General features: G+C 40.7%; 1 protein-coding gene across 6 annotated transcripts in view; it reads left to right on the top strand.

The window, feature by feature from the left end:
* The first annotated feature begins 12,210 nt into the window (after positions 1–12,210).
* Positions 12,211–26,078, top strand: part of map7d1a (MAP7 domain containing 1a) — a 39,246-nt gene continuing 25,378 nt past the window's right edge. For 5 of the 6 annotated variants that reach the window (XM_061050149.1, XM_061050152.1, XM_061050153.1 and 2 more), the window contains exon 1: positions 12,212–12,638. In XM_061050149.1, the coding sequence (XP_060906132.1) occupies positions 12,569–12,638 (70 nt within the window). In that variant the 5' untranslated portion in view covers positions 12,212–12,568. Of the gene's footprint in view, positions 12,639–26,078 lie in introns of all 6 variants that reach the window. The other variant, XM_061050150.1, reaches the window with a different exon arrangement.

Consider the following 26,078-nt stretch of genomic DNA (forward strand, 5'->3'; position numbering starts at 1 on the left):
AAAAGAGAATGTCAAAAATAAAAGAAAATCTGTCCTGTTTAGTGTTTTTAATCCTATTTTTGCAATGTTTACAGTGGTACATCAGCTGAAGAATTTGTCTTTATATATGTAAGTTATAGAGTGTATGTTTGAAAAGCAGCAAACAATATTATGTGTGCAAAATAGTTCAAATCTAGAGGTTTACAAGTAATACACAGCTCAGATGATGTCATCTCCACTCTGTAACCATATCTGACATAATTTCTTATAAATTTGGGAATATATCCAGACATATATAAATAGTGGTTGTTCTTGTATTTGCATATCAGCAAGACTGGACTAATGACCTTGGAGGATGTCTCCACCCTTTGCTCTTCTAATTTAATGTCTATATTAAATATATGTCAGTGTATACAGTATGCTGTGATGCAGGTCATTCGAATCAGCTGCAGTGTGTTGAAGCCCTGTTAAACGTCAACTTTAAATCAAGACGGTCATAATCCTTTCCCTTTATAGAATTATGACATAATTTATCCATTCAGCATCACAAGGTTAAAAAAATAAACATTCCACCCCCTTTCCAAAATACTGTCAAGGCTCGATGCAGAGAAGATCACAGTCTTTGATTTACTTCTGCAATAATCCTGAATGCTTAAGAGATCAGAGGGAAGAAGATTAATAAATCAAGTCAGGCATCTTCCTCCTTTGTCCTTGGATAGTGTCAGGAGGGAAATTAATACCCAGATTTTATCGACTAAATTCAATTTGGAAGCATCCTGTGTCTTCGCTCGCTTCCCTGCTTTCTTGTTATTTGTGTAGTAAATTGATGTTTCTATAAATAGAAACATTCTCCTGTTATTTGATTTGAACACTGTTTGGGGAAAACTATATTTTCCTAAATGCTAGTAATAAAAAATATAATATTGTGGGGCACCGGTAGCCTAGTGGTAACCGCAGTGCCCCATGTACGGAGGCTGTGGTCCTCCAGGCAGGCTGACAGGGTTCGAATTCCAGCTCCTTAACCCGCATGTCATTCTCCATTCTCTTTCTCCCTGAGTTTCGACTCTATCCACTTTCCTGTCTCTACAATAACGACATAACCCCCCCCCCCCTCCCCCCATTGTACAAGGGCAGCTGTGGCTCAGTGGTAGAGGTCATCTCTCAACCAGAGGGTCGGGGTTCAATCCCCAGCTCCTGCAGCCACATGTCGATGTGTCCTTGACTCCAGATTGCTCCCCAGCTCTGCCCAGGTCGAATGTCAATCACATAATTTCACTATTCACTTCTTCCTCCATGATGCAAAGTGGCAATAATAAGCAAGTTCAACTGTAAAATAGTTTGGCTGTTATGCAAACCCTTATCAGCATCGTCTTTGTATTACACATTCAGAGCTCCCTTATGTGCTCTATTGACATACACTTCAAAGGTTATATCTCCTATTATAGAAAAAACATTGTAAGAAGTCTTGGAATATATGAGCACACATATTATTTCCATTCAATTAGGCATAGAGCGCCTGTTAACGTGAGGCAAACGATTGCTAATGTGCTATGTTGACGGTGACTCACGCTGCCTTACAGCCACGACGCAGGCGGCAGCTGTCACCTCAAACTTCTTTCCAATTACAGATAATGTAATGTAAGTGCAGCCCCCTGAGCTTCCCTTATTCTAATAAGCTAATAAGCTAATAAGCTATGGCACAATAGCATTAGGGTTGTCCGCTAATAGGATGCTAACTGAGAGCTTTTATCTGACAATGGTGCTCAGAGTCAGTGTCAACTGGATCATGTGGAAAACGGATCTATTTACAATGTAAATGTACAATGACAATGTTTTCTTATTGTTCATACTGACAATGTGATCTAAAGTTTCCATAAATCCTCTTTTCATCATCATAATACTGATACTTGTTCTGCTCAAATTCTCTAGTTGTCTGCATCAAAACAACCCTGTGGCTCTAAGGGATTTTGTATTGTCTTAAGGGTGTCTCTATTCTTCCTTTTTAACTCTATAGTAAATCCCTCCATCTCTGTTCTGTCTGAGGGCGGAGCTAAGCCACTGATAGGCAAATAATGAGGACTGCTGTCTGGGGGATTTTAGCAGGCTCTTGAGGGGGGATTGAGGACGCTGCACTGGGAGGCCCTAGAACCTTTGTATAGGATTACTGATTTCACCCTCTTTTTTTATTTTCCAGCTCCCTAGGATATGTCACCCCAGTGTCCTGGACTCAACTTGGAAGCTAAATTTGAGCATGTCTTGCAGGGGCTTTGATTAAAAATGCAGCAGTGGGGTTGCAGCATGAATCACATTTGTTTCCGCTCTGAGGACTAAATTGAGTCTCTGGTCTTCTGTGCACTACAGCTTGTTAATTACAGATTCATCATTTGTTTTATAATGTATCATTAACAAGAGAGATCGCTAACAAGCTGCTGTGCTTCTATTACTGTACTCACATGCTTACATGCCTGTAGGGGCTTCATCACATGCACACACATAGATCACATTCAGGCCCTTTTTCCTCATTATTCTTTTTTGCATGTGTTTCCCCACCAGATCCTTTTTTATTAACAGTGTAGTTTATGAGTTTGTAAGGTGATCAAAGTACAGCAGGTTACGAGCACATTCTTCACATTGCTGTCACTCCCCTGACTGTTGACGACACGCTACTGTGTTGGAATTTGAACTTGTATATAAATAGCGTCACTACAATTTTTTAAAAAAGCTGGATACTTTTGGGTATCTAATTGCACAATTCTTGATATGCAGATTTTTTTTAAGCCAAACACTTTGTGCAGCTGTTAATCTCTGCTGCAGTATTGTTTTCCTCTGGCGGAATTTTCTTATCATCATGATACTCATGAGGAGGAAGTGGTAATCTTATAAGAATTGAAAGGGAAGTGTTATCGCCCCTGTTCCACTCATTTAGGAAGTAGCCGTTGGTGTTACAAAAGGGCAGACGAACTGCACCTACACTGGTTGCAGCCTCATAGAAATATTCCCTCAGCAGCTCTGAGGCATACAGAATTAATCCTGGCTGTAATCCAGAGCAGAGGGGGTTGAATTAAAAAAAACAACTAATCTTATGTATGTGTGTGTGCATTCACGTTTGTAAGAGCATGTATGTGTGTGTGAGTGTGACAAAGCTTCCCTGGAGCTTGACCTCATACCCTTTCACCCTTTGTTTATCTCTGTTGTGTTTGTGTCGCTCTGGAGGGAACCCCTCCATATGACAATGAATCAATGATTTCTATCACAGGCTGACTTGTGACCTTCTAGCAGTACTGAGAGCTTTTACAGAAATGACAAGGGAAGGTAACCATTTAACACACATATTTTGAAAAGTGGAAAATATTGATGAGTCATGTAAAACAGGAAATATATAGGTCATTTTAGTTTTGTGTTAATAGTGTTTTGTGTCATATGGAGTTATATTGAATCATATGGTACCATACGGTATCGTATGGCACCATCTCATATCATATCGTTTCATATCACATTGCATCTCACATTTTATCCTATTGTAAAGTAATTTATCATGTCATATCGTATGCTTGTAAAGCGAATTATTGGAACTCACATATTTTCTTTGTCATTTTCACTTTTTGTAATGTTTTTTTCCCCCTGTGGTTAATCTTTGGCTTTTGAGTTTTAGTCACATTAGCAGCTGACATTTGCATTGGCCATACTGATCAGTTGGTCATGATAAAGCTGAATGACTATTAGGTGGCTTCATCGTTTAGAGAGGATTAATTCTACAAAATTTGGTTATCCTCTCTTCTTCTGGCATCTAAATTAGCATAACATTTAAAAAAATTGTTCATGAAATTCTCTCAACACTGAATTGTTTGCCAGAACTTGTGCCAAGAAGATAAATCGTGTCGTGTTCACCCAAACCAGCTGTTAAACACCAATACAAAATGTCAGCATCAATTTGACAGATTGTCACAACACATGAGATATACATAAAAGTTTTTTCTCAGATCAAACACTCTAGTGATCCCTTACTTTTGCTGTTTTTACAAATTCTGCTTAAGATTTGAGTGAACTATCTTTACAATTATTGTGTTGATTTCCATGAAATGTTGGTAGTCATTCATGCCACTTCAAGGTCAATGGTGAGGACTTTGGTTATCTTAGATGTTTCATTCATTGTGAAGTTTGCTTAAGATTTTTAGAAGAAAAACAACATTAAACCCTCTGCAAGTTTGATTAGCATAGCTGTATTGTTAGCATGCTGGCTTGATACAAAAAGGTGGTGATCTCTGTAAATATAATTCCTGCCAAACCTCAGCATGCTAGCATTGCACAGTGTGGATGTTAGCATGGTAATGTTAGCGTTTGGATGCTTTAAGCCTCTTTCCTCTTCCTGGCTTTACAATTTGTTCTGTTTTGCTCTATTGTGTGCCTCTTTTTCATTGACATTTTGTCCTTAATTCTTTCTGTAAGTTACGCTGTAACTTTTTCTAAATTGAGCTCGCTAACTTGCTCCAGAGGTAACATTCATGGTGACCTAGCCGTGGTTCTGCTGGTGCTCTCCTGATTGGTCAGTTTAACCTCACTGAAACTTTGCCTGTTGAAGGTTTTCCTCCCTACAAACAGAAGCAGAGGTCAAGACAAGGCCTTCCTACACTCTCATTCACTTTTTTTTTCCCCTACCTCTGCTATTTTCCTCCGTCTCTCTCTCCCTCTCTCCTCATTGTTAGTTGTCATGGAAATGAAACCATGGGGAGGGGGGACTTCTATTATTGAGGCAGTTGTGGGATTGGTAGTGGGCCGGGAGTTGGGTATAGTGAAATGGAGCGATTCATGCACTCATAAACAGAGAGTGCGGTGGAGCAGAAGGGAGGTGGAGGGGCTGTGGGGTCGAGGGAGAGAGACAGGGAAAAGGAGAATAGAGAGGGGCCCTGGGGGAGAGCGGAGCCAACTCCACGTGTTTTGGCCCCGCTTCTAACTGATAGCACGTTTTAGACCATTACGTCATGGTCTGCCAGGCTCTGTGCTGTTTGAGACATACTGCTGTGGAATCACATTCCTCATGGAAGACGACGTAATGAGCCCGGGGTAATGCCACCTGTTGTCGGAGAGGACGGACAGGCTGTTCAAGGAAGATCAGAGCACAAGGCGTTTATGAGCAGTGGTGGGCTGTGTTATTGGATACCATATGGGGAACAGTTTCAATGATTTAACTTAGCTTAAGAAATAGCAATAGTTCTAATTTTCATAGATTTAATGCTTATAATTCTGCTGTAATTTTTTCAAAGGAGAACTCCACATTTTTCAAACACGAAGGTCATTGAGTCCGAGCACCAAGAAGCTCATCAAACTAGTACTATAATGTTTCTTCTTTTTCTCTGGTGGGAGGCTCTTGAAAATATGGTACACAACCCTGATGATTTCATCAGGTTTATAACTGCATTATGGAGCACGACCATACACAAAAAAGTGGTCTGGACCTTTTTATTTCAAAGTGAAGTCAATATGGAAGTGCATTAAACTGCATTGCACTGACTTTTTGGGGGGCTTTTATGACTTTATTTGGATAGGAAAGTGGTGTAGGACATCCAGGAGAGGGAGTGGGGAATGACATGCAGGAGAGGATCTGCAGTTCGGTCTTGAACCCAGGATGCGACCAAATGGCAACCTCCAGGAAAAATGAAGCCAATGTGGAAGTGCAAAAACTGCAGTTCCCCTCCAGTAGTCAAATAAGCAAACATTTAAAAAGACCTGTTTTACTGCAGAAACAAACACATTCAAAAAACAAAACTGTGGTGAATAGCTCATTTCGGCAACACTGTGCAGGGGGGGGATTTAAAAAAGATGACTAATCCATTTTGGTTATATTAAGACCAAAAGTTATTCATCATGTCTGGCTGTTTGCCAAGAGACACACAGTCTGCCTCAACTTCAGCTCTTTGTCTGTTACTAGGTGGACCTAAAGTTAGGTAGGTTCCAGTATTTCCAGTATGGTGACTGCCATCAAGGTGATAAAACAACACAGAAACCAATGAGTAACATGACTGAGACTACGTCCATGTTTAGGTGCATCCTAACTGTAAGGCAATCGGCTCCCTGTAAACAGTCTTATTTTTTTGTCTCATTTGCTTGTTTCATGTCTACTTCAATGCAGAATGATATATTTGATTAACAAACCACAGCAACCTGTCAGCCCAAAAAGAGGGGTAAAGCAATATTCATCCAAAACCACATCTAGGTCTGGTTCCAAACGATTCCCAAAATGTCATACTCAAGGTTTTAAAAACGTTTACAGACTGATCATGGTGGAATTGTCCATGTTACTGACCAATGTTTCTGGAGTAATCCTTTTATTATTGTTGCATCATATGTTTAAAAAAAATGTAACAATTAGAGACAGAAATTGAATGAGACATCCAGCCAGCATATACTAAGTACAAGCCAGCTGGGCCATGAAGAGCTTTTTTTCATTTGAATTTAGCCCATAGCTCTGTGTTGTTACAATGTAGCCGCAGGTCTCAACATTCAGCGCCTCATGTACTGTAAAACATGCATATGAAAAGACTCTCGCAATACATCCAGACCTCCCAACTCAAGTCAAAAATCCCATGGCTACAATAAGCTGCAGACCAAATTCAGATGATTCATACCAAACAGGACTCTTTTTTCCCAGCACCCCAGAGAGACACACAAAGAAACAGGGAACTCTCCCACACTCTATCTCTCCCTATCGCACCGTCTGCGCTTACACACACATTTTCCCAGTGTGACATGTGATGTAGTGTCTGATTAAATCACACTACAGCAAACAAAAGACAACAAGGTCGTAAACTATGTGAATCTGAATGCCTCCTACAGGTACAGCTGCTTAGTCTGGACAGAGATGAGGAAACAAGAATGGGGATGCGTTCAGAAACCTGAAAACTAAACCAGCAACACAAATTAAACCGACAACATTACTTTAATATTTGTGCAGAACTGTCTTTGCTAAATGTCTTAACTAGAATAGATTAAGACAATACCACCAAAGATATTTCCTCAGCAAATCCATCATCGTTAATTAGTGTCATATATCCACCCCTCCCTTATGCTACCCCACCCATGCTGCTGCTGCCATGTACCATTTACTTGAAGCAGAGATAGTGTATTCAGTAGTCTATAACATCGGCTAGGTCTATACTCTCTGGGGACATTCTGAACATTCCTGCTATTGTTGTTTCATTACCAGGCTGAGGGTTACCCTTGCCATTCACTCTGGCTGACCTCAAGACCAACAGGCGGTGGGGACGATGTTCCTTGGAAGAAACTGACGGGAGCCCTTTCTTTACCAAAAGTGATGGTCCAAAAAAAGTTTTGTTATGTGCCAAAACTGCTTATGTCAATGCAGTTTGGTTGCTTCAATAATGTACTATGGGGGGACGCAAGTGCGGACCCAGGGGTGTCTCAAAGTTATCCCAGAAGGATAACCACAAAATCGCAATAGCGATAGATTGGAAAGGGGGGAAGAAACAACAAAACTGTTTAGAGCCACAACAGGCTTCCTAACCTAAATAATGCACTGAAAAGGAATAACTAAACCACTGCTGCCAAGCAGCTGACTCAAAACCAAAATTCTCCAGGAGACCCAGATTACACAAAACAAAAAGCAAAGGCTGCCAGTGAGACCTTTGATAACACAAAAGACTGGAGTAGACACGAAACTATCCAGCACCCCAAGTTAAACACTGGGAGACCGGCAACGGAAAACTTATGCAGAAAGTTCTTGTTGGTGTTTATACGTAGATACACACAACCACTCGAGAAACCACAGGGAGAACCTCTCACTACCTCTGAAGGTGAGATAATGAGTCAGCACAGAGCACTGGACACTCAGGGTATATGAAAACTCCACACACACCTGATTGCAATGAGTTGATTCTCTCACCACTCTCACTGAGCAGAAAGAGTGAGTGCCCTCACAATCTGGGCCCACATCGATCAAAATTCTGAGTTATGTTTCTTAAGGCTGTATGGGGTTGTAGGATATTGAAGGGCTTTATCTATTTGAAAAACCAAGCTTCATAATGTTTTTTTTTGTGTTTTAACTTCCTCCTACAATCAGTTTGTGCTCAAGTATCAAATCCCTCAAAGGGTTCAGAGGAAGAGAGACACAGAAGTCTTCAGAATACTATCTTTGCAAAGATAACTCCTCATCAGCAACTCTCTTTTCTTCTGCTCTATCAGTTGCTCTCTTGTGTCTCTTACTGGACCCTAAACTCTCCTTTCTTTTCTTTAGAGCTTTTCCCACCCTTCATTCCTATCTCTCCAGTTACTTCCCCTTCTTTTCTCTGTGTGTATTAACTGATGCAATCATATCCTCAAAGAATGATTTTTGTCTACTGTTTTATTCACTGTGTTCTCGTGTTTTTTTTTTGCCTTTTTTTAGGAGGCATGATGAGGTGCTGGCAGTTTAATGAGATGTGTGAGTGTGTTTGTATGTATGGAGGTCTCTGTGTGTTAGGATGGGGAGTGCAGCTGCAGCCCCAACATCAAGTCCTTTCTTGAGCACTGAGGGATGGAGAGAGGTGGAGGGGTCCCCCCCCCCCCCCCCCCCGCTTCCTGTGTGCAGTGAGTCAAAAACAAGTGGTTCACAAATGGAGATGACACGATCACAGGTTTCTGTGCAATTTAGCCTAAATTCAAATTGAGAAATGGAGAGAAGGATGTGACAAGAAAAGAAAGATAAAGACGCTTTAAGGCAGTTGCTCTCAACTGGTCTAGCATCCGGACACCATCTTCTCTTTCATGAAAAATCGTGACCCAATTTTCTCATAATGTTCAATCAATCAGATTTATTTAAAGAAAAATTGTTTAGTTTGGACCTCAAATGGTAGAAAGCGTACTAGAACAAAAAAACCTGAATGAAACAAACTTGTTAAAAAAAAGCACTTCATATTCTTTTTGACAACAATTTTTCTTCCAGGAACACATTTGCGACCCACTGAAAACGGCCCCGCGACCCACTTTTGGGTGTGTGTATCTCATTCAGTCACTTCTGTGTGCAGAATGCAACAAGGACAGGTAACATTTCAGCACATCAAAAATGCAGCTAATGGAGGTCAACTCCATGCTTTTTTCTTTCATCTGCATCCACCTTATTTTGAACGTCTCATTAGCACAGCATGGTACAGTGATGTGAGATAAACGGACACACGCCTCCCGACTCTGAGGTATGCTTTTATCCTGACTGAGGCCTTTCATTTTCCTATCAGACTGCTGGCTCAAGCACCTGGACTACAGTCAATTTTGGAAGGCTGAATAGTAATTACTTATTGGCTACAATGTCAGTGCACAGTCACATTCAAGTCAAGGTTATCTCGTTCTTGGTAAAATATGGAAAAAGCTTCAGAGACTGATTTTGATGTAGATGTTGCATCCTTTTGTTAGATGTGGGTGACTTCTCAGACATATAATAAATAAACCATGTTGACACTCATATCTAAAGTTAAACATTGCTTAGTGCTGTGCTCATGATGGATTAATGTTGGGTCTTTGTAATATAATATAACATAGAGTAAGGTCTTTTACCTGCTTTTTTGTAAAGTGTCTTCAGATAACGTTTGGTACGAATTGGCGCTATACAAATAAAGACTGATTGATTAAGATTGATTGATTAAAGATTATTGTTTCTTGTTTCTGGTCCATTTTCCTTTAAACACATCTTGCAATGGGGTGCTGGTGGCGCAGTGGTTAGTGCGCGCGTCCCATATATGGAGGCTATAGTCCCCAAAACGCAGGCGGCCCAGGTTCAAATCCAACCTGTAGCTACCTTCCCGCATGTCAATCCACTGTCCTATCTCTCCAATAAAGGCACAAAAAGCCCAAAAATAAATCTTTAACAAAAACACATCTTGCAGTTTTGTCTTGTAGAAAGTAAATGTATCTATTGCACATCAATTTGAAGGTCGATGTATCTATTCATAAAAGGTATTATCTGATTTCTCAACAGAGCTCAATGCAAAATATTCAGAATAATAATCCCCCCCCCAGCGACCTTACATCTACAGGAGATGTAACATTGATTGGATTGAAAAAAAACCCACATCTTTTGTGTGTGTGCACAGGTGGTGGTGTCTAAAGGAGGAGGCACGTGCTGCCTGAAGAGCTTGGTATAGAGATGAGAATTGACTGAATGAAAGGAGTAGAGGGTTTCAATGTTGGCTAAAGAGACCACACAAAGGATCTAAGAACATGCATCTGCTACTGAAAGCAACTGAAAAAGGAGTCTGTGTGTGAATTAAACATTTGGTTTACTTTTTCATGGTCCATAACAGGTCCTTAAAAAATGAGTTTATTAAACTAATCAAGAATTTGTTTCATCTTTTCAAATATAAAGAGGAGCTGTGAAATGTTACTGAAATTTACTGTTTGATTTGTTTAAATCTTTTTGACAATAAAACAGAATAAATTATGTAATTATTACTTATAAGAGTTTAAACAGAGAATAACACCAACAATATGAGTATATCCAAAATATTTCAATTTAACCTTTCTTTTTTCCCTTTATGCACAGAGTTGTTTTGTGTTTCTTGAGCTGCTTTTGAACGATAAGATGACAGATTATTAAAGGGCTGTATAAACCTTTAGGCCTTCAGGCTTTTGGTAAGTAGAAATGAATGTGCGTCATAAAAAGAAATGTGGCAACTTTTTTCTATTTACTTTTGAAAATGATGCAGAATTTATGCATTGATGAGACATTGATATTAAAAAACATCCCCTGCTCTCTTTTAATCTTTCCTAGACTTGAAAATAATTCCAACCTTTCTCTTATTGCTTACTGTTTCAAAACATTGATCCTTATCTTTGATTCAATTACAGATATAGTTCTTAAATCCGCACACTGTTGGCTTCAGGGAGACTGGGATCTTTGGCAAAACCACTGAGGCAGTGTGCATTCACCAAGGACTCTAAATAAGATTAATATAACATGAAAAGTAGACTCTTAGACATGCATAGTGCACGCACCTCTCTAAACTTTCATTCTGCAGATCCTACCATCCACACATTCAACAGCACCCCCAACCCCCACTTCCCTCTATATCCCCCTTTTTCCAGTTGCAGTGACAGGTGGCTCTTGGGGGTTTGGGGTAACACAGTTCAACAGCTGCACAAAAGAGCCCCACTAGGTTCCTTTTGAGGGGGTGTCCACTCTCAAGCGTGCCGGTCAGCCCTTGGCCCAGCCCCCACCTTGGCAGATGCTACGAGACATCCACAGGTGGTGAATGAGTGGACACTCTCCAGTGCTTAAAGCATGTTATGTAACAAAGATTCCTCAGAGGTTTAAAGTTTTTGAGATTCTTTGTGCTGCATCTGGCTCTGACTTAACATAAAATATAAAAATACATGATGGTAGTTTTTTTTAATTTTTATCTAGGGTGGAGTAACTTGTTTAACGCATCTAACATCCATCTTCCAAAACAAAACCTGGCTGACAGGAATATCCAGTGTTCTTGTTACGCTTAAATTACATGCATGTACAACCTATTTGCTTCAACAAATTATTAACACTATACATTTCATTAAGTCTCAGTAGGTTTAGTTTTAAAAGGCTGAAAAGATCCTCATCTTAGTGCCCCCAAATTTTTTGTTTTCTGATTTCATGCACCAGTCAGCGTAGATGAAAAGTGTTCTGACAACCTCTCTATTACCCCTCTATTCCATTTCATAGTGTTTTTTCCTGCAAATGTAGTGGTGATTGAAATAAATGTATATTATTACATGTTGGAAATCAGGGTATTCGTTATTTTGCCAATGAAGAGCTGTGAATACAATAGCCTAAATACTAATGATCTTAATTCTTAGTACTGCATAAAAATCTAATGTTAAAAATGACTTTTCACAACCAACAAATGAACAAAAAAAAAGAGGACAAACATTATGCCTACTGCTACTGTGGTCAAAGGTTTTTAAGGAAAAGGTTTAATTGAATGTGAACTGTGAACTGGCTAGTTGTTCGAGCATTGTAGTTTTGTTGGCGGATGAGCCAATCAAAAGAGAGGGGGACAAATACTTTACTCCGATGAAGAAATTCGTTTCAAGCGAAAATCATTCCCTCGAATATACAACAGTAGTTGATTTGCGGCGCTTAGATTCTGCATTTTTATTTAATGGCTTTAAAATTAGCAAGCGGTTAACGAACAATGCTGTGGTTAGTAACAGTACCCCCCTTTGGCTAATGGTGCAGTCCGATCCTGAGGCCAGTCAGGGACTCAGCCGCACGATCGAAGCATCAGCTGTGGTGTGCCGGAGAGTGAGAAAGTTCTCTCACTCCTCTGCTGCTCACTGTCTCCCACATTCCCTCAGACACCTTTTTATTTAACTTATCTCAGGAGCCACCAGGGCCCCTGCAAATAGGCGTTAACAGGTACTGGCAGTGTTTTTTTTATTTTTTTATTTTAACCTTTTCCGTTGTCGTATTTTTGTTTTTTTTGGGGACGCAAGGTTTCCAGCCCCGGCTCGTTCAGGACTTCGGGTGCTATCCTGCTGGAGTGACTCGACCAAGTTTCTCCCCCACCTCTGTTCTGCCTGAGGAATGAGAGGAGTGCCGGAGAGGAAGAGCCGAAACTCGCATGTTTGAATGAACAAAAGAACAGAAAGCGAGGGTATTGCCGCCGAAATGGAGGATAATATTTTGCCTGGAGCAACATGTAAGTGTTTATTGACGCTATAGTTCATTCTACCTGGAAGCTGTCCTGTGTAGCCTAAAGGAAAATACCGACGGGTGCTTTTGTCATTTACGTCCTCTACGTAACTAAAAATGATTCAAAACGTCTCGTCTGTGTTAACTTTATAGTTGCCTGACAGGCTCATTTAGGGGTCTGAAAAGCCTTGGTGCGATTAAGGTGAAGCTACAGTGCGGTGTGGAATAAAAATGACTGATGCATTATGAATAGTCCATTATGCGTTGCGGAAACAGACAGACAGTCCACAAATCACAAAAGCTAATGCAGTGTTGTTGTTGTTGTCCTCAAGCTTAACACCTAAACCTCAAGCCAGGATGTAATCTGGTGACAGTGAAATATGATTTAACAATCTCAAAACCTTTTGATGATGAAAACTAAAAACTGCTCTGATCATCAGCTGCATCCTATTGCTGATGTCCCTGGAAAAAAACACAACGTCTTTTTCTCTTGCACAGGGTTTAGTCAACAGGGTTATAATAACACAATTTGAGCTAGATGAGGTAATCTGACTAGTCCCATCCCATCCCATCCCCCTCCGTATGTTATGTTTAGCTCACTACTAACGTGATGCAGACCCATAGGAGGCGGTCTGGCATCCTTTCATATCTCCTCTTTGCTGCTTGCCTTCCCACAGGATGTGTTTTTCCAAATGCAGTGGATGTAAATTTTGTATGCACAGATGCTGTCAAGCTCGTTTTTTTGTTTTTTTTTGCCTCTGGTGCAGAGATGCATGTCACAAAAAAAAAGAGAGACTCAGTAAAGTGCAGGATAAGGGGTTCAATTCAAACTCGTGGACAAATCTGGCTTAGTTTCTGCGTCAGATGTTCAATTATAAATACTGTGATGGTGTGATCGTGCAGTTCAAGGCCAGTGTCATGACTACTCACTGAGCTTTAACAATGTCTCAGTTTTACATGTTGGAAACTCGCCAACGTGAAGTTTCAGGACACCCAGCTGTGGTCCGATTTCATGCACAAGACCGATGCACTGACATGTTGCCTCATTCTGGAAATAGAATGGGACACACAATGTGACCTCCTCCTTGTGACAACAAAAAAAAAAACTTCCTTCCTGCCAATAGGGGGCTTTGTGCGGGGAGGTCAGCTTGTTTTTGGCTCTGTCTGCATCAAGCAGCAGGAGAGGCATGCTCCACCCTGACCGTGAGAATCTTGACCAGTAGACAGAATAGTCTTGAACATGGTGTGTATATAATCGTAAAGATAGGAGGGCCGGGCAGCGTACATGTTGTGACTCACAGCAGAGGTGGGCTCTTGATTCCTGTGAAACTACTTTGCTTCTCATTCTTACTGGAAAAACAGGCGTTTAAAGTTGTTTTTCCAGCTGTTTCTGAAAGGTCAAAGTGCAACTGGTCATCTGAGTTCCAACACTGATTGTGCATTATTCAAGCTTGGAGTGCAATGTGCTCAAAGTTGCCTTAGAGAAATATTTTGACCCTTTATGATACCCTGTCCTGAAGGGAAAGTGAATGTCCACAACTAAAAATCTCAAAAAAGAAAGACATGTTTTCGTTCCTTTGTATTTTGCTAAATCCTTTGCCAAACACACCCTGAAGCAGTTGGGAAATTGGAAAAGTCTTCTTCTTTTGTTGAAATAGAGGCATAAAGAAAACTCACTTGATCTGTCTTGCTTGAAAACTAGTCCTTAAACCGGCACTGTTGAAAGCCTACAGCCCAGGCCAGCATTGTGAAAATCTGCTGTCAGGACTTCTTCAGTAGATCGTCTAATCCCTCTTTTCTTTATGCAGTCTTCTTTTTTCAATGCTCTCCGTTCTGCCGATCTTTGACAGTCAGCTCTGTTTGGTCGTCCTCTTTAATCTCCGTACCTGAACAGCTAATCTGTGACCAGCTGAGATGAATAGAAACTTTGATTTGCCTTTTATGGGATATTCACGGTCAACTTAGATGAAAGTGGCTACTCCATCTCAAAAAATTCTTTCTGGAGGCAACAGTTTATAAGATACTGAAAATGTAATTTCAAACTTTTGTTTCAATCCGAAAAAGAACGTTGCTTTACTACAGCCTTACAGAGGATGAGGGACCTCAGCAGGCCGTCCGGGAGAGAGACTGTGTTGTCCTTGTCTTATCGTGTTAAATAGGAGAACTCAGCAGTCTTTGCTGTCAAGCCTGCGCTGTAGTGAACAGGATCAGTCAGCTACACATCTTCAGCTGCAGGAGTTGTTATGTAATCAGGGGAATACGTGCAACCGTGTCCCATTTTTTTTTTTTTTTGGCAAGAGAGCTGCTTTGGTGTCTTTGTAAATTAGCAGCGGGCAGGGTCCCAATGGGCCTCCCAAGATTCTCTGCCTAATAAAGGAGCCAGGTAACAATGGGATCAGCCATTGTTTTTTGCTCAGGAGAGAAAACAGAGAGCACTGCAGTAGTGGTGTGTGTGTGTAATAATGAGGGGGTTTTGTGTTAATCAACAGGTAAAGCACATGGTAAAAATGTTTGTGTCACCAAATCTTCTTCCATGTAGAAAGAAAACAAGCTATGATGTAGTATTTGATAATAGAAGAGTTATTTACTTCTGGATATTTTTGGTTGTGCAGTAATGTTGGGCTTAACTAAAACTATAAATTAGATATTAACCTACTGTAGAGGTCAAGTAGCAGACTTAGTTGTGCCATTATTTCTGAAAACTGGAATATTTAAAGTCTAGTGTTTGAAATACCCTAATCCCAATTATGCCCCTATACCCTACTGATAATGTTTCATAACCTAGTGGCCCTTATTAGTACTAGTTGCAACTGCAGTCAAAACAGTGTTGCCACCTTTAACAGATCCAGGCTCAGTTTAAGCAAGCTAGCAAGGCAGTGACAACGCAGACACTTCCTACCCTACCACACGGCCCAAATTGTCCCCAGCAAACAAAACACAACTATTCCTGGCGCCAACGTTACAGATGGAAAATAACAGCAAAGAGAACAGAAGAGGAAATAGAAAGACAACGGGAAAAGTCTGAAGAGAGACCTTAGAAAGAGGATGGGGGAAGTAGAGCCATCGGTGGGGTGCCCTAATCGAGGCTAGCACTCACCCCCGCAGAATCAGCCGGAATTCAAAATCCAATTTTTTAATATATCCGAAGCATAAAAAAGTGCCATGGCATTCAGACTATTCTTGCAATTTTAAAAAAAGTCATTATTGTAACTCCATGGTGCACACAAAAGGAACCAACCAATGTGTTGGCTTCTTACTTCCTAATCCATTCAATACACTGTATGTGGCTGCAATCACAATTTGCTTTGTCAATCAAATGGCTTTTTCCAGGTATGCATGGCTAAAATGATTAACTGAGACTGATTATACTTAACCATACTCTTTCAAAAAGACAGCACTTTTCTTTCAGTGTATGGATTAATTGATTACTCCTGTAAAGCCACTTCAGGTGGTTTTGTTGGTTTAAATAACTGGGAGGGGGGGCTTCCCAGTTTCTGCATGTTCACCAGAGTTCAAAGCCCCCTTCAGCACATTATTTGAGCCTTGTCCCTGTGAAGTCTGGAGAGAAAGGGAGAAGAACAGAAACATCTGAGTCACAAAGAGCTGACTGAAGTCCTGCCAGTACTGTGGCGTTGAGGTCTGCTTTTGAATCTGCAGTGCAGTTTTTTTTAGAGTGACATATTTTAAGTGGTTTTGACTTCTATGGGCGACAGAGCATTGGATTTAAAATGCAACACCGACAGGGGTTACAGATTTAAGGGTGTTCACGGCGTACTGGTTCGAGCAGTGCTGTATCACTTTTTAAATTTTAGTCACAGCCTCTGCGTTTTGAAAAGCTCACCATGATGTGATTGGGCTTCATTCCCTACACTCTTCATCCAGTTTGGATTACAGCAGCAGTTATATAGAGAGGCGCAATACAAAGCTTGTTGTTCAATTTACAAATCAACAGTCCTGTGACTGAAACAGCTATTTTTTTTACTCTGCATGCTTCAGTGAATGCTGCACAAAGTCAAGTGTGGATTGAACATTATTTTTTCTCAAATTTATATTAGTTTGCTTTGTTTTGCACTTTTTTTATCATCTGTTTTGCTGCTTCATTTCATCAACAAATCCACTGTCTTGATTTTTGTCTGTCTTTTAGTATCAAAACTGGCTTCTGGCTTCTGCATTTACAGATTATATTGAACTAGTTATTTCAGAACTACGAATGACTGATATGTTTAAATCTGCATAAAAATTACCATTGCCGATCTTCAACTGACTCCCTGATAGTAACAGAATCCCTATTTAAGATGCATTGGATTGCAGAGCAAAAAGTTCTGTCACTGTCCTAACAGTTGAGGTGTGAAATTAATCTCTATAATCACATTATTCCTCGTGCAACAATAAGCGATTACTACTCACTTAAAGGAGCTTCAATAATATATTTGCAAGCCTTTGTATGTAGTACAACAATCAGAAAATGAAAAGGATCCTGTTTGTGTCAGGTAGTCCTGTTCTATTATGTTCTTAAGTCAAACAAAAGAGAGGGGACAAAAGTCAATACAGAGACGAAGAAGGTGCTAAAACATGATGAAACGGCCTTCTCCTGATCTACACTCCCCACATAGAGGAGGCATCACGTCAGTGCTGGTCCTCTCTGTAACACCCGGATGGCGTAAATCACACCGGCCAGACACTGACTCCTCATGAGGGAATATAGAGATAGATCTCTAACCCAGCACGCTGGAAAAAGCAAATCATGTTGAAAGCCTTCCCATTAGCCAGCACTCAAACTGTACAAAGTCTCAGCCTCTGTCAGAGTTAGACCTGCAGGTAACTGCCCGCGGAAAGCGGTCAATACATGCATCACGCACAATTCATGTTTGTTTTGAGAGCCTGGAAAACAGAGATAACCTAATTTCTCCAGGAAAAAAAACTTGATGTTTAGTCTGAAAACATGGATTTAGGCAGGATTAAAGGTGAATTTATACCATTGAACCACCTATAACAAGAAAGGATCAAAAACCTAACAAAGACTGTTTTGTAGTGTCACCTACAAACTACTCTAATGCTGATATAGTACAAACAATTGATACAAGCTCATTCTTTGCCTTGGACATTTTGCACAGTTATGTTGACCACAGTACTTCCCTTACCCCCAATAGATCAATTCATGGTCTTATAGTCACACTGAAAACAAATAGGGGCTACTGCTTTGGTAAATCAGCCTCTACAACGGATCAAATACACAGTTACTCTATAGATTAACCCAAGAATCTGCCTGGCTTGTAAAAAATATGTTTGAAGAATGACTTTAATGATCTATAACCTGTCTTCAACCCCTCAGCTCCTTTAGTCTCTTCCTCGTAACAGGAATCTTTGATATCAAATACAGTTGATCATTCAGAGAGCTAGGGCTTGTCAAGGACCACCTGTGATTACGTTGAGCTTAAGATGTAAGAAGAGATAGCACAGCTCAAAGTTTGTCGTGATTATTAGAAGTATTTGATGTGTGTGTGTGTAACAACCCAGGTCAAAATGACTGATGGCGATAAAAGGAATAGGGTGATATTTGGGGAAATTCCTGTTTCGTTACATACATGTGTGATGTATGTTTTGTTTTCTGTAGCTGTGACTTTATTGTTGTTGTCATTTGTGTGTAATGTTGCAATGTCTGTTAGTCTGTCCTTACTGTGCTGTTCTTTCTGTTTTTTAACAAATGTACAGTGTCTTTGAGTTTTGAAAAGCGCTTATAAATAAAATGTATTATTATTATTATATATGATAAATAACGTATTTCTAAGCATTATTGGTTGGTGGACGGAGTTTGTGACCTTTTGACGGAGCCATGGTAGATGTTAAGATCTGTTTCCAGTCGGTGTGAAAAGCCAATATTCTGACTTCCCCTCTTAATCTTAGCAAACCTTTGGGTGAAGATGTTTCTTACATTGCTTGTATTTTATGTATCTTAGCTTACTTTCCTTATACAAATATAAGCCGATTGATAACAAGAAAACATTTATAGCCCATAAGTTGACTGCATCATAGAATTATTGAAGCAGAAAGACTGCAGAGTTTTTTTTCAAATTGGACAAAGGAACTTTCTGTTCATTTCTGTTCATATGCTTGACAGCTGCACCAGCTGTGTAGTAAGAAAGTGATGCCAAAGAAACATGCAGTTTTTACCAATACCCCCTCCCTAAAGCACCAGAAGCCCACACGTGTACACATGTGGCATGTTGAAGGCATCTGCGACATACAGCGAGAAGGTCGATACCGCTGTGTGTAAGGCCTACATTTATAGTCGGTCAGCTGTACTGTAGTTCTCCTTGAGACACGAGAGGAAGGACAAAGGGAGGGAAGTCTTGATGTGGAAAGAGTCGCTCGTTCCAAACACCTCCACCAAAGTCTGGATATATCCCAGACGTGGACGCTCGGTGCTCTCCTGTCGTCTGACTGATCCAGTCACCAGACCTATGGGCTAATATTAGACCAGACCCTGTTCAGCTAAAGGGCACGCTTCCTTCACTGTAAACACATGTTGGACTCCATATTCATTGGCAGGTGCACCACATTCCATCTGCAGCCATTGTCTGACCTATTTTTATTTTATTGTTATTTTCGTTGTTATGCCTGCTTTTTTTTGGAAATGTTGAAATCATTGCAGTTTTTTTACATTGATGGATTTGGACTTGATCACTGAAGTAGAAGGAGTCACCTGTTATCATAAAACCAATGATTGGACCCTGATGCAAGCTTGAAAACGTTGTGTTTTTTTTGAAAGACAGACTTGCAGTTAATGATAACTGTTAGGTGTAATTGTATGTTAAAAAAGAAGCACAAGATTACTGCCTCCGCTTTATTTTGCCTTAGGTGATGTTTACAAAAACAGCCATTTGGAAAGAAATGACAAACAACTCTGAGTGCTAAACCCCAGACAAGGACACACACAGTCACAGCTCTTCCCAAATATCATCAAGGCCATCCTGATCTACTCATTAATCACAAATATACTTCAAGAGCAAAGAACAATCACTGGAGACTCTCTACTCCATCTATAGATAGTAAACTCTTAAAGGGGATTACAGATATCTGAAATCTTTGTCGTTGATAAATGTTGTGATGTTGCATTTCAAATCAGTCACACCAAGCTTTGTGAGCGCTTAACTTTCTTACCTCAGACCACTGAAGCCCATTGCATCTATTTCTAATCTAGAATGAATATTTCTGTGTAATGCTGCTTTTATGCACTCCTCTAATGGGCCCATTTCACAAGCTGAGAAGTATAGTTCTCCTGATTCACAGACTTTCTAAGAGCAATTTTTACATTTTATTGCTTAGAACTCTTAAAGTTGACACGATGGTGACAGAAACTTACGCTTAAGTTACATCCTATATATACCTTATTGCGAATAATTTATGAGCCAAACCTTTATATGCAATTCATGAACTATTAACATATTGTTGTCCATCCAGCTCAGTTTACTTTGTTCTGCTAATCTCTTTGTAACTTGACAAGTCAGATACCAAAATAGTCAGTCTTTCCCAGGTGTTGCTCTCATACGAGTGAGCCTAAGCCTTACATTTTCACACTTATTAATGTAGGCTACAATTCCCATTACTCATCGCCATGTTTCTGTCTTCCTTTCATCCTGTGGCTAGTCATGAGAATCATTTTTAGAAAGCCTGATAATGTTGCTGTTTGCACTTTAAAGCATCTTTCCTCTTGTCAGTAGGATTTTTTGGCCCATCTCTGGGGCATGCAAACCAAACGACTGAAGATCAAACTCTTCACAAACTGGTACAAATGGAGTTAATCCTAGGGGCCCTGAAGACCCTGTTGACATCAGTAAGAGTTAGATCACGCTGTCACTTCTCAACCCCCAAAAGAGAGGGGGGAGCTGGTTGCCAGGAGCGACTGGATGGTATGTGGATGTGCTTAAAGTTGTGAATGGCAGCTTGTGCATCCTCTGATGACACTGAAAAAAGGCTAGAGTTTGGCGGTTCTTCACACTCTCACCGACCCCCTGGCTGGACGTTTGAGGTTACTTATCCATTTCTATTGGAGCAATAGAAGAGATTGTTCCCAGGCAGGCCAGGTGGTGGGATGAAAGCTACTTGAGTCACTGACAGAGACATCAGTTTAAAGGAGCAATATGTGACTCTTGAAAAACAGACACGAGAATCACAAAGAAGTAATGAAAATAACATCATTATTGGAAATCAGCGAACTTTTTATTTTAAACAAAGGTATCTGAACTTATTTTAACAATCATTGCATCTTCAGTTTCAATTTTTTAATGTCATTGTTGAACTGAAAACTTTTAGTTCTCGACTGTTGATCAACCGTAAAAGCAATCTCACCTGGGTCTCTTGGAAACGTTGATTTGCCTTTTATTTTTTAGAATCTTATATCTATCATTGTAAACATAATAGATAATAATACTGTGGAACTCAAATGGTCATTTCAGCCCAGGTCAAAAGCTTATGAGCTGAATTAAATGCCATTTGTCTCAGTTGTTAGCACACGTAATGAAAACGTTCTCCAAACACACACATACACACACACACACACACACACACACACACACACATACACACACACACACACACACACACACACACATACACACACACAGGGCCTGGTTTGGCATTGGGTCGGTGCTTGTTGTTTACACTGCGCTTCCTGTGTGTCTGGGCCCCCTTTGCCCCTCTTACATCACCCCTATTCGGTGCAGGAGGGACACAACGGGGTGAAGGGGCGACGGGTTAGGGGTGTAAGCGATGAGGTAGTTCATTAGTCCCCTGGCCCATCACAAATGAGATGCAGATCCATTCTCTGTGTGTTTTCCGAGTTCCTGCTTTCTTTATTCGGGTGTTGCCGCCCTTTTCCTTGTCCAGTCTTTTGAGTTCACACTTTGGGTCTGTTTCCTTGCTGCTTGTTTACCTCAGTCTTATTTTTCAAGACAACATACTTCAACTCCAACCTGTTTAACAAATATTTCTTCCTAGGATTTTGGGATTTGCGTCTTTTCTCCGTCGTTGAATTATATATCTGAAGTCATTCCTGTTGGAATGCGGAGAGTGCAGCCTCTCCTCTTCTTATCTGTTTGGCTGGAGACAGAGAAGGTTGTGTTTGGCCTCATAAATAATCCATGCTTTGCCCTATATATTTACTCTGCACAGTGTCTGGGAGTGAGACTCTAGCAGAGCGCTGGATGTTGCATTGAAAAGGAGCATCAGTTATAAGTTGTAATCATTATGACTTGACACTGTCATGTAACTGAGGTCATTTTAAAACTTAACATGACTTATTTGTATCACGTTAGCTCTGGGAATGTCTGCTTGTTTGCATATCAAGTAGCTTCACATTGCTCTTTCTGTTTACAGCTCTAGTCAACCGAAAGGATCCCTCCCTAAGCTGTTAATGAGCAAACACTGTCATAAGAATGTGCTGTCATAGTTTGCTGATTCTGTCATACACTGAGTCATGTGTTTTGCTGAGGACACCAGCTTAACTTGATTCACGAAACCCATGCTAGGTAGGTAAACATGAAGCGAAATAGCAGAAAGTCGCCTTTCAGACCCTATAACCTCTATAGACAAGACATTGAAAACCTCAATTTTTTGGAAGAGTTACATTTGAAAAGCTCTTGTGCCACCAAGATTTGGGGGTGACTCTGAAAGTCAGTCTTATTATGTGGAAGTGAGGTTGCACTGCACGAAGATGCCCTGTGTGTGAGTTTATAAACTGTGCTAACAAATGAATATGCTGTGGAAATGGATTTCTGCTAAATCACAATTTGTGTGGCAGTTATTACCAGTTTTAGCTTGGCTCCTTGCACACAATGTCATCAGCCAAATTGTAAAGTACTAAAGTCCTTTGTGATTGCACTTTGGGAGAGAATGCTTAATGAGCTTTGCAGAGCCTATGCTACATTTCCCCAAACCAACACTTGGAGTTGCACATATTTGATCCATCCTAACACGCCTTGGACTGGAAAGTGGCACACAGTCTGTGCTAATTACCTGCTGATTCCCAACCTGCCACTCGACTATCACACTGTGCTCATCATGCATGCATGCATGCATATACCCACCTCTGCAGGGGCTCCTGTACCATTTCTGCTGACTTAGCTTCTTCTTCCATTGTAGCACTTTTTTTTTGCATGTTAATAGTGGGTTCAGCTTTGTGCTTAAGGCTTTGTTTGACACCAGCAGCTAGAGAGGCCCCCAAGGGAGGCATGATGAGGCTAACGGAGCTGTGGTGCAAGGTGACTGTGTGATGTTCAACCAGTGATCAGGCACAGCATGCCGCAGATTCCTGAACCTCCTCTGACCCACTTTGAAAGGTCTCATCCTGTAGCTGTTGAATACCCATTTGATAGCCAGTGGGAGGGGAAAGAAACAAAGCTACTGTGCCATGACATCATCACTTTTATGTGCTCTTAGTGTTGATGTACTTCTAAATAAAACCTCCAAATTAAAGTAAAGTAAGAGATAAGACTATAGTGACAGTAAACTAAGAACGTAAACACCTCCAATATTTGTCCAAAAAAACAGGAATACTGTACATTATTTCAACTATTGCAAAAAGGCATTTGTTTATAGTATTATGCTGATTAAAAAATTGTCTGTCATCCCTAAAAGTACTGATTAAATCTTCAATGTAAAGCACATTGAGCTTACCTGTAATGAAATGTGCTTCATAAATAAACTTCTATTCTATTCTACTGGTTGTGCAGACTGCACCTTCAACATGACTGGGATAGGCCTGTTATCAAGCTCTGGAAATGCTGACCAAATGTTTGTCCTGGGCTTTTTCCCCCTTGGCTCACAATGGTAAGCGGCTCCAACAAAGTGTTTTTTCGTGTTCAGACTTGATGGAGACTGGAGCATCTCGGAAGACGCTGGTGTGCATTGTTTTATAACCATAAATAATGTAAGTGATGTCACAAGAGGGTGGTCTAAAGGCTTATCGCTGGTGTCGTCCCCTGGGTGCAGCACCTCTAGGAATCTGGAGTGTGAATATTGTAAAGAGGCTGTTATTCTTAAAGGGTACTTGTTCTCCTCTGATAGACTCACTGCTGCAAAAATATTATAGAAAGAGGCTGATTTTCTTGTTTCAAATACTCTGTAATGATTTCACAAGTAAATAGTGCTCACAAGAAAACTCAATTACAAAATTACCTCTGTAATTAGATTAGCTTGGCTCAAGCCATGTTTGTTTTTGTCCATGACAACAGTCAGGACACAGAGTCCATGGACAACTGAACAGACGGTGTCATTGCATTCAGTACATCTGTGTCAATATTACCTAAACAGTCTCATCAAAGGCCTGCATGAATGTTGCTGACTTTGTTTGCTGTTAGGGGTCACTGGGCAAAGTTTCCCAGTTACTCTTGTACCCATCTCTGTCAGCTCGGGACAAACATCCCAGAATCAAAGTCATCAACTTTTCAGTGCAAGCTTTTCAGCATTCAGAGTTTCCATAGCAACATGCATAATTTCTGAGGAAAATAAGGTTCCCTGCAGAAAACATGTTCACATATCTATATGTTTTGGATTGCTTGCAGACAGAGATTCAACAACACTGCCGCAATGAAGCTCTGACATGATATCCCAAACGGCATCAACATATAACTGTCCCAGAGTGTGTGTGTGTGTGTGTGTGTGTGTGTGTGTGTGATTTTATACAGCATTAAGGGTTGCAGAATCAAACAAGGTGCAAGTGTGTAACAATTAGCACCAGCATCTTTTCTTTGCAACTTTTACAGTGACAGCTTGAACAGGCTTTGTAAAGGTGGCTGATGTTTTCTTGTCTGCTGTCTTCTTACTGCGTGATTGAAGCATTCAAATAGTTACCTGTTAACAATACTACTAGTAGATCATTTTTATACTGGCCAATGTTAAAAAAATGTAACTGCATGTTCAGATTTTCCATTTATTTTCAGTCATCTATCGTGCACTCTGTTCCCCCAGTAGTCTGGTAGTGGAGACAGTCTGTGCAGAGTGCTGCATCAATCAGCGCTTGTTTCAGTCTCTTGCAGCACAGCGGCAGTCCTCTCCCTCAGCTCCCATCCCATTTTCCTCCTGAGAGCTTCAGGTTTCATCGGTATTCATTGTCTGTGCCATCAACATACCAGAGTGTGTTACATTCCTATTCTCCCCGTCACAGACGGTATAGATCACAGCGATTGTCCGACCGTCGCCCACAGTCCTGCCAGAAAGCCAGTTCTTTGTGATGCATGTTCTCAGGTGTATGGGTAACTTTCAAGGGATATGAAGATACACAATACACCTGTCTGTCAAAGCTACACATACTACTACCACCTTTGGAAGAGCAGCTGTCAAGTCCACCCTGAGAGATGTGTGGAAATGGTGTAAGATGATGTATTTATGGACTAAAGTTGTGTTATTCAGCACCTGAGCGGTCAGTCACAATGGAACACCTGTGGTTGTGTGTAGCATCATTTGTTTGCAAATGTTTTGTCTGGATTTGGAACATAATTGCAGGTCATGTATCTCATGAGGTTTTCTGTCTTCCCCCAAACAGAGGCATGGATACATTTAGAAGAGCAAGCAGCTTTACTTTAGTTATTCATGTTTAAATGAAGCTGTTTGCAAGCCTTGGGTGCTGTGTTTGAAATAGTTTGCCTTCTTTCCGGTTGTAAACAATTTATTTTTGAATCTCTCATCACTGAGTACATTTCTGGCGCCAGCAGCACTTAGCTTTCCCCCAACAAAGATGCATTTTGTCACTAAATTGGACTGAACCCATTCCAGTGTTCATCTTCTCCTTTCAGTTCATCTCAACAACATACCCTCCCTGCCTTCCCCTATCCTCTTGCTGTCATTGCAATGTTTTGGCTGCTGTCCCGTTGCCATGCAGAGACCACAACAATGGCCCCTCTCTGTCAGAGCACATCGCCGCTCGAGGAATGCTTATTTAATAGTGGCATGCTTCTGCAGGGGAACCACAATGTCTTGTCTCCCACATGAGCTCTTTCATGGACTCGTACTGCTTTTGGGCTTAGTCTGACTCAGGGTCATCAGAGTCATGACATAGACACTCTGTGAATACATGAGCACAGACAAATCTTTGCCACAGGGCCTTATATCTCACTGACTGCTACTAAACATTCGTAGTTGTAGAAGTGAGAAGTTGACTTATTTATTTTCGCCGACAGCTATTTATGCAGATCTTTGTCCGGACTTTGCCTCTTCGAGATTTTTTATAGTAGTAGTACAGTTGCAGCTATAATTAAGTCTCTTTAAATTTGCACAGCATTGGTCTCGCTGCTCATTGGTGCTCTCCTTTACAACTGTTGAATAGCGCAGCATTTCTAGAGTAAATCTTTAGTGCATTCACCATCCCAGTGTGACAGCCCCCCTACTGTCTGTGATGTTTTTAGCCAAAGTCTGAATAATTTACAGCATGTTGCCCCAGTGTTTACCTCCA

The sequence above is a fragment of the Labrus mixtus genome, chromosome 11 (genome assembly GCF_963584025.1).
Source record: "Labrus mixtus chromosome 11, fLabMix1.1, whole genome shotgun sequence".
NCBI classification, from domain to species: Eukaryota; Metazoa; Chordata; class Actinopteri; order Labriformes; family Labridae; genus Labrus; species Labrus mixtus.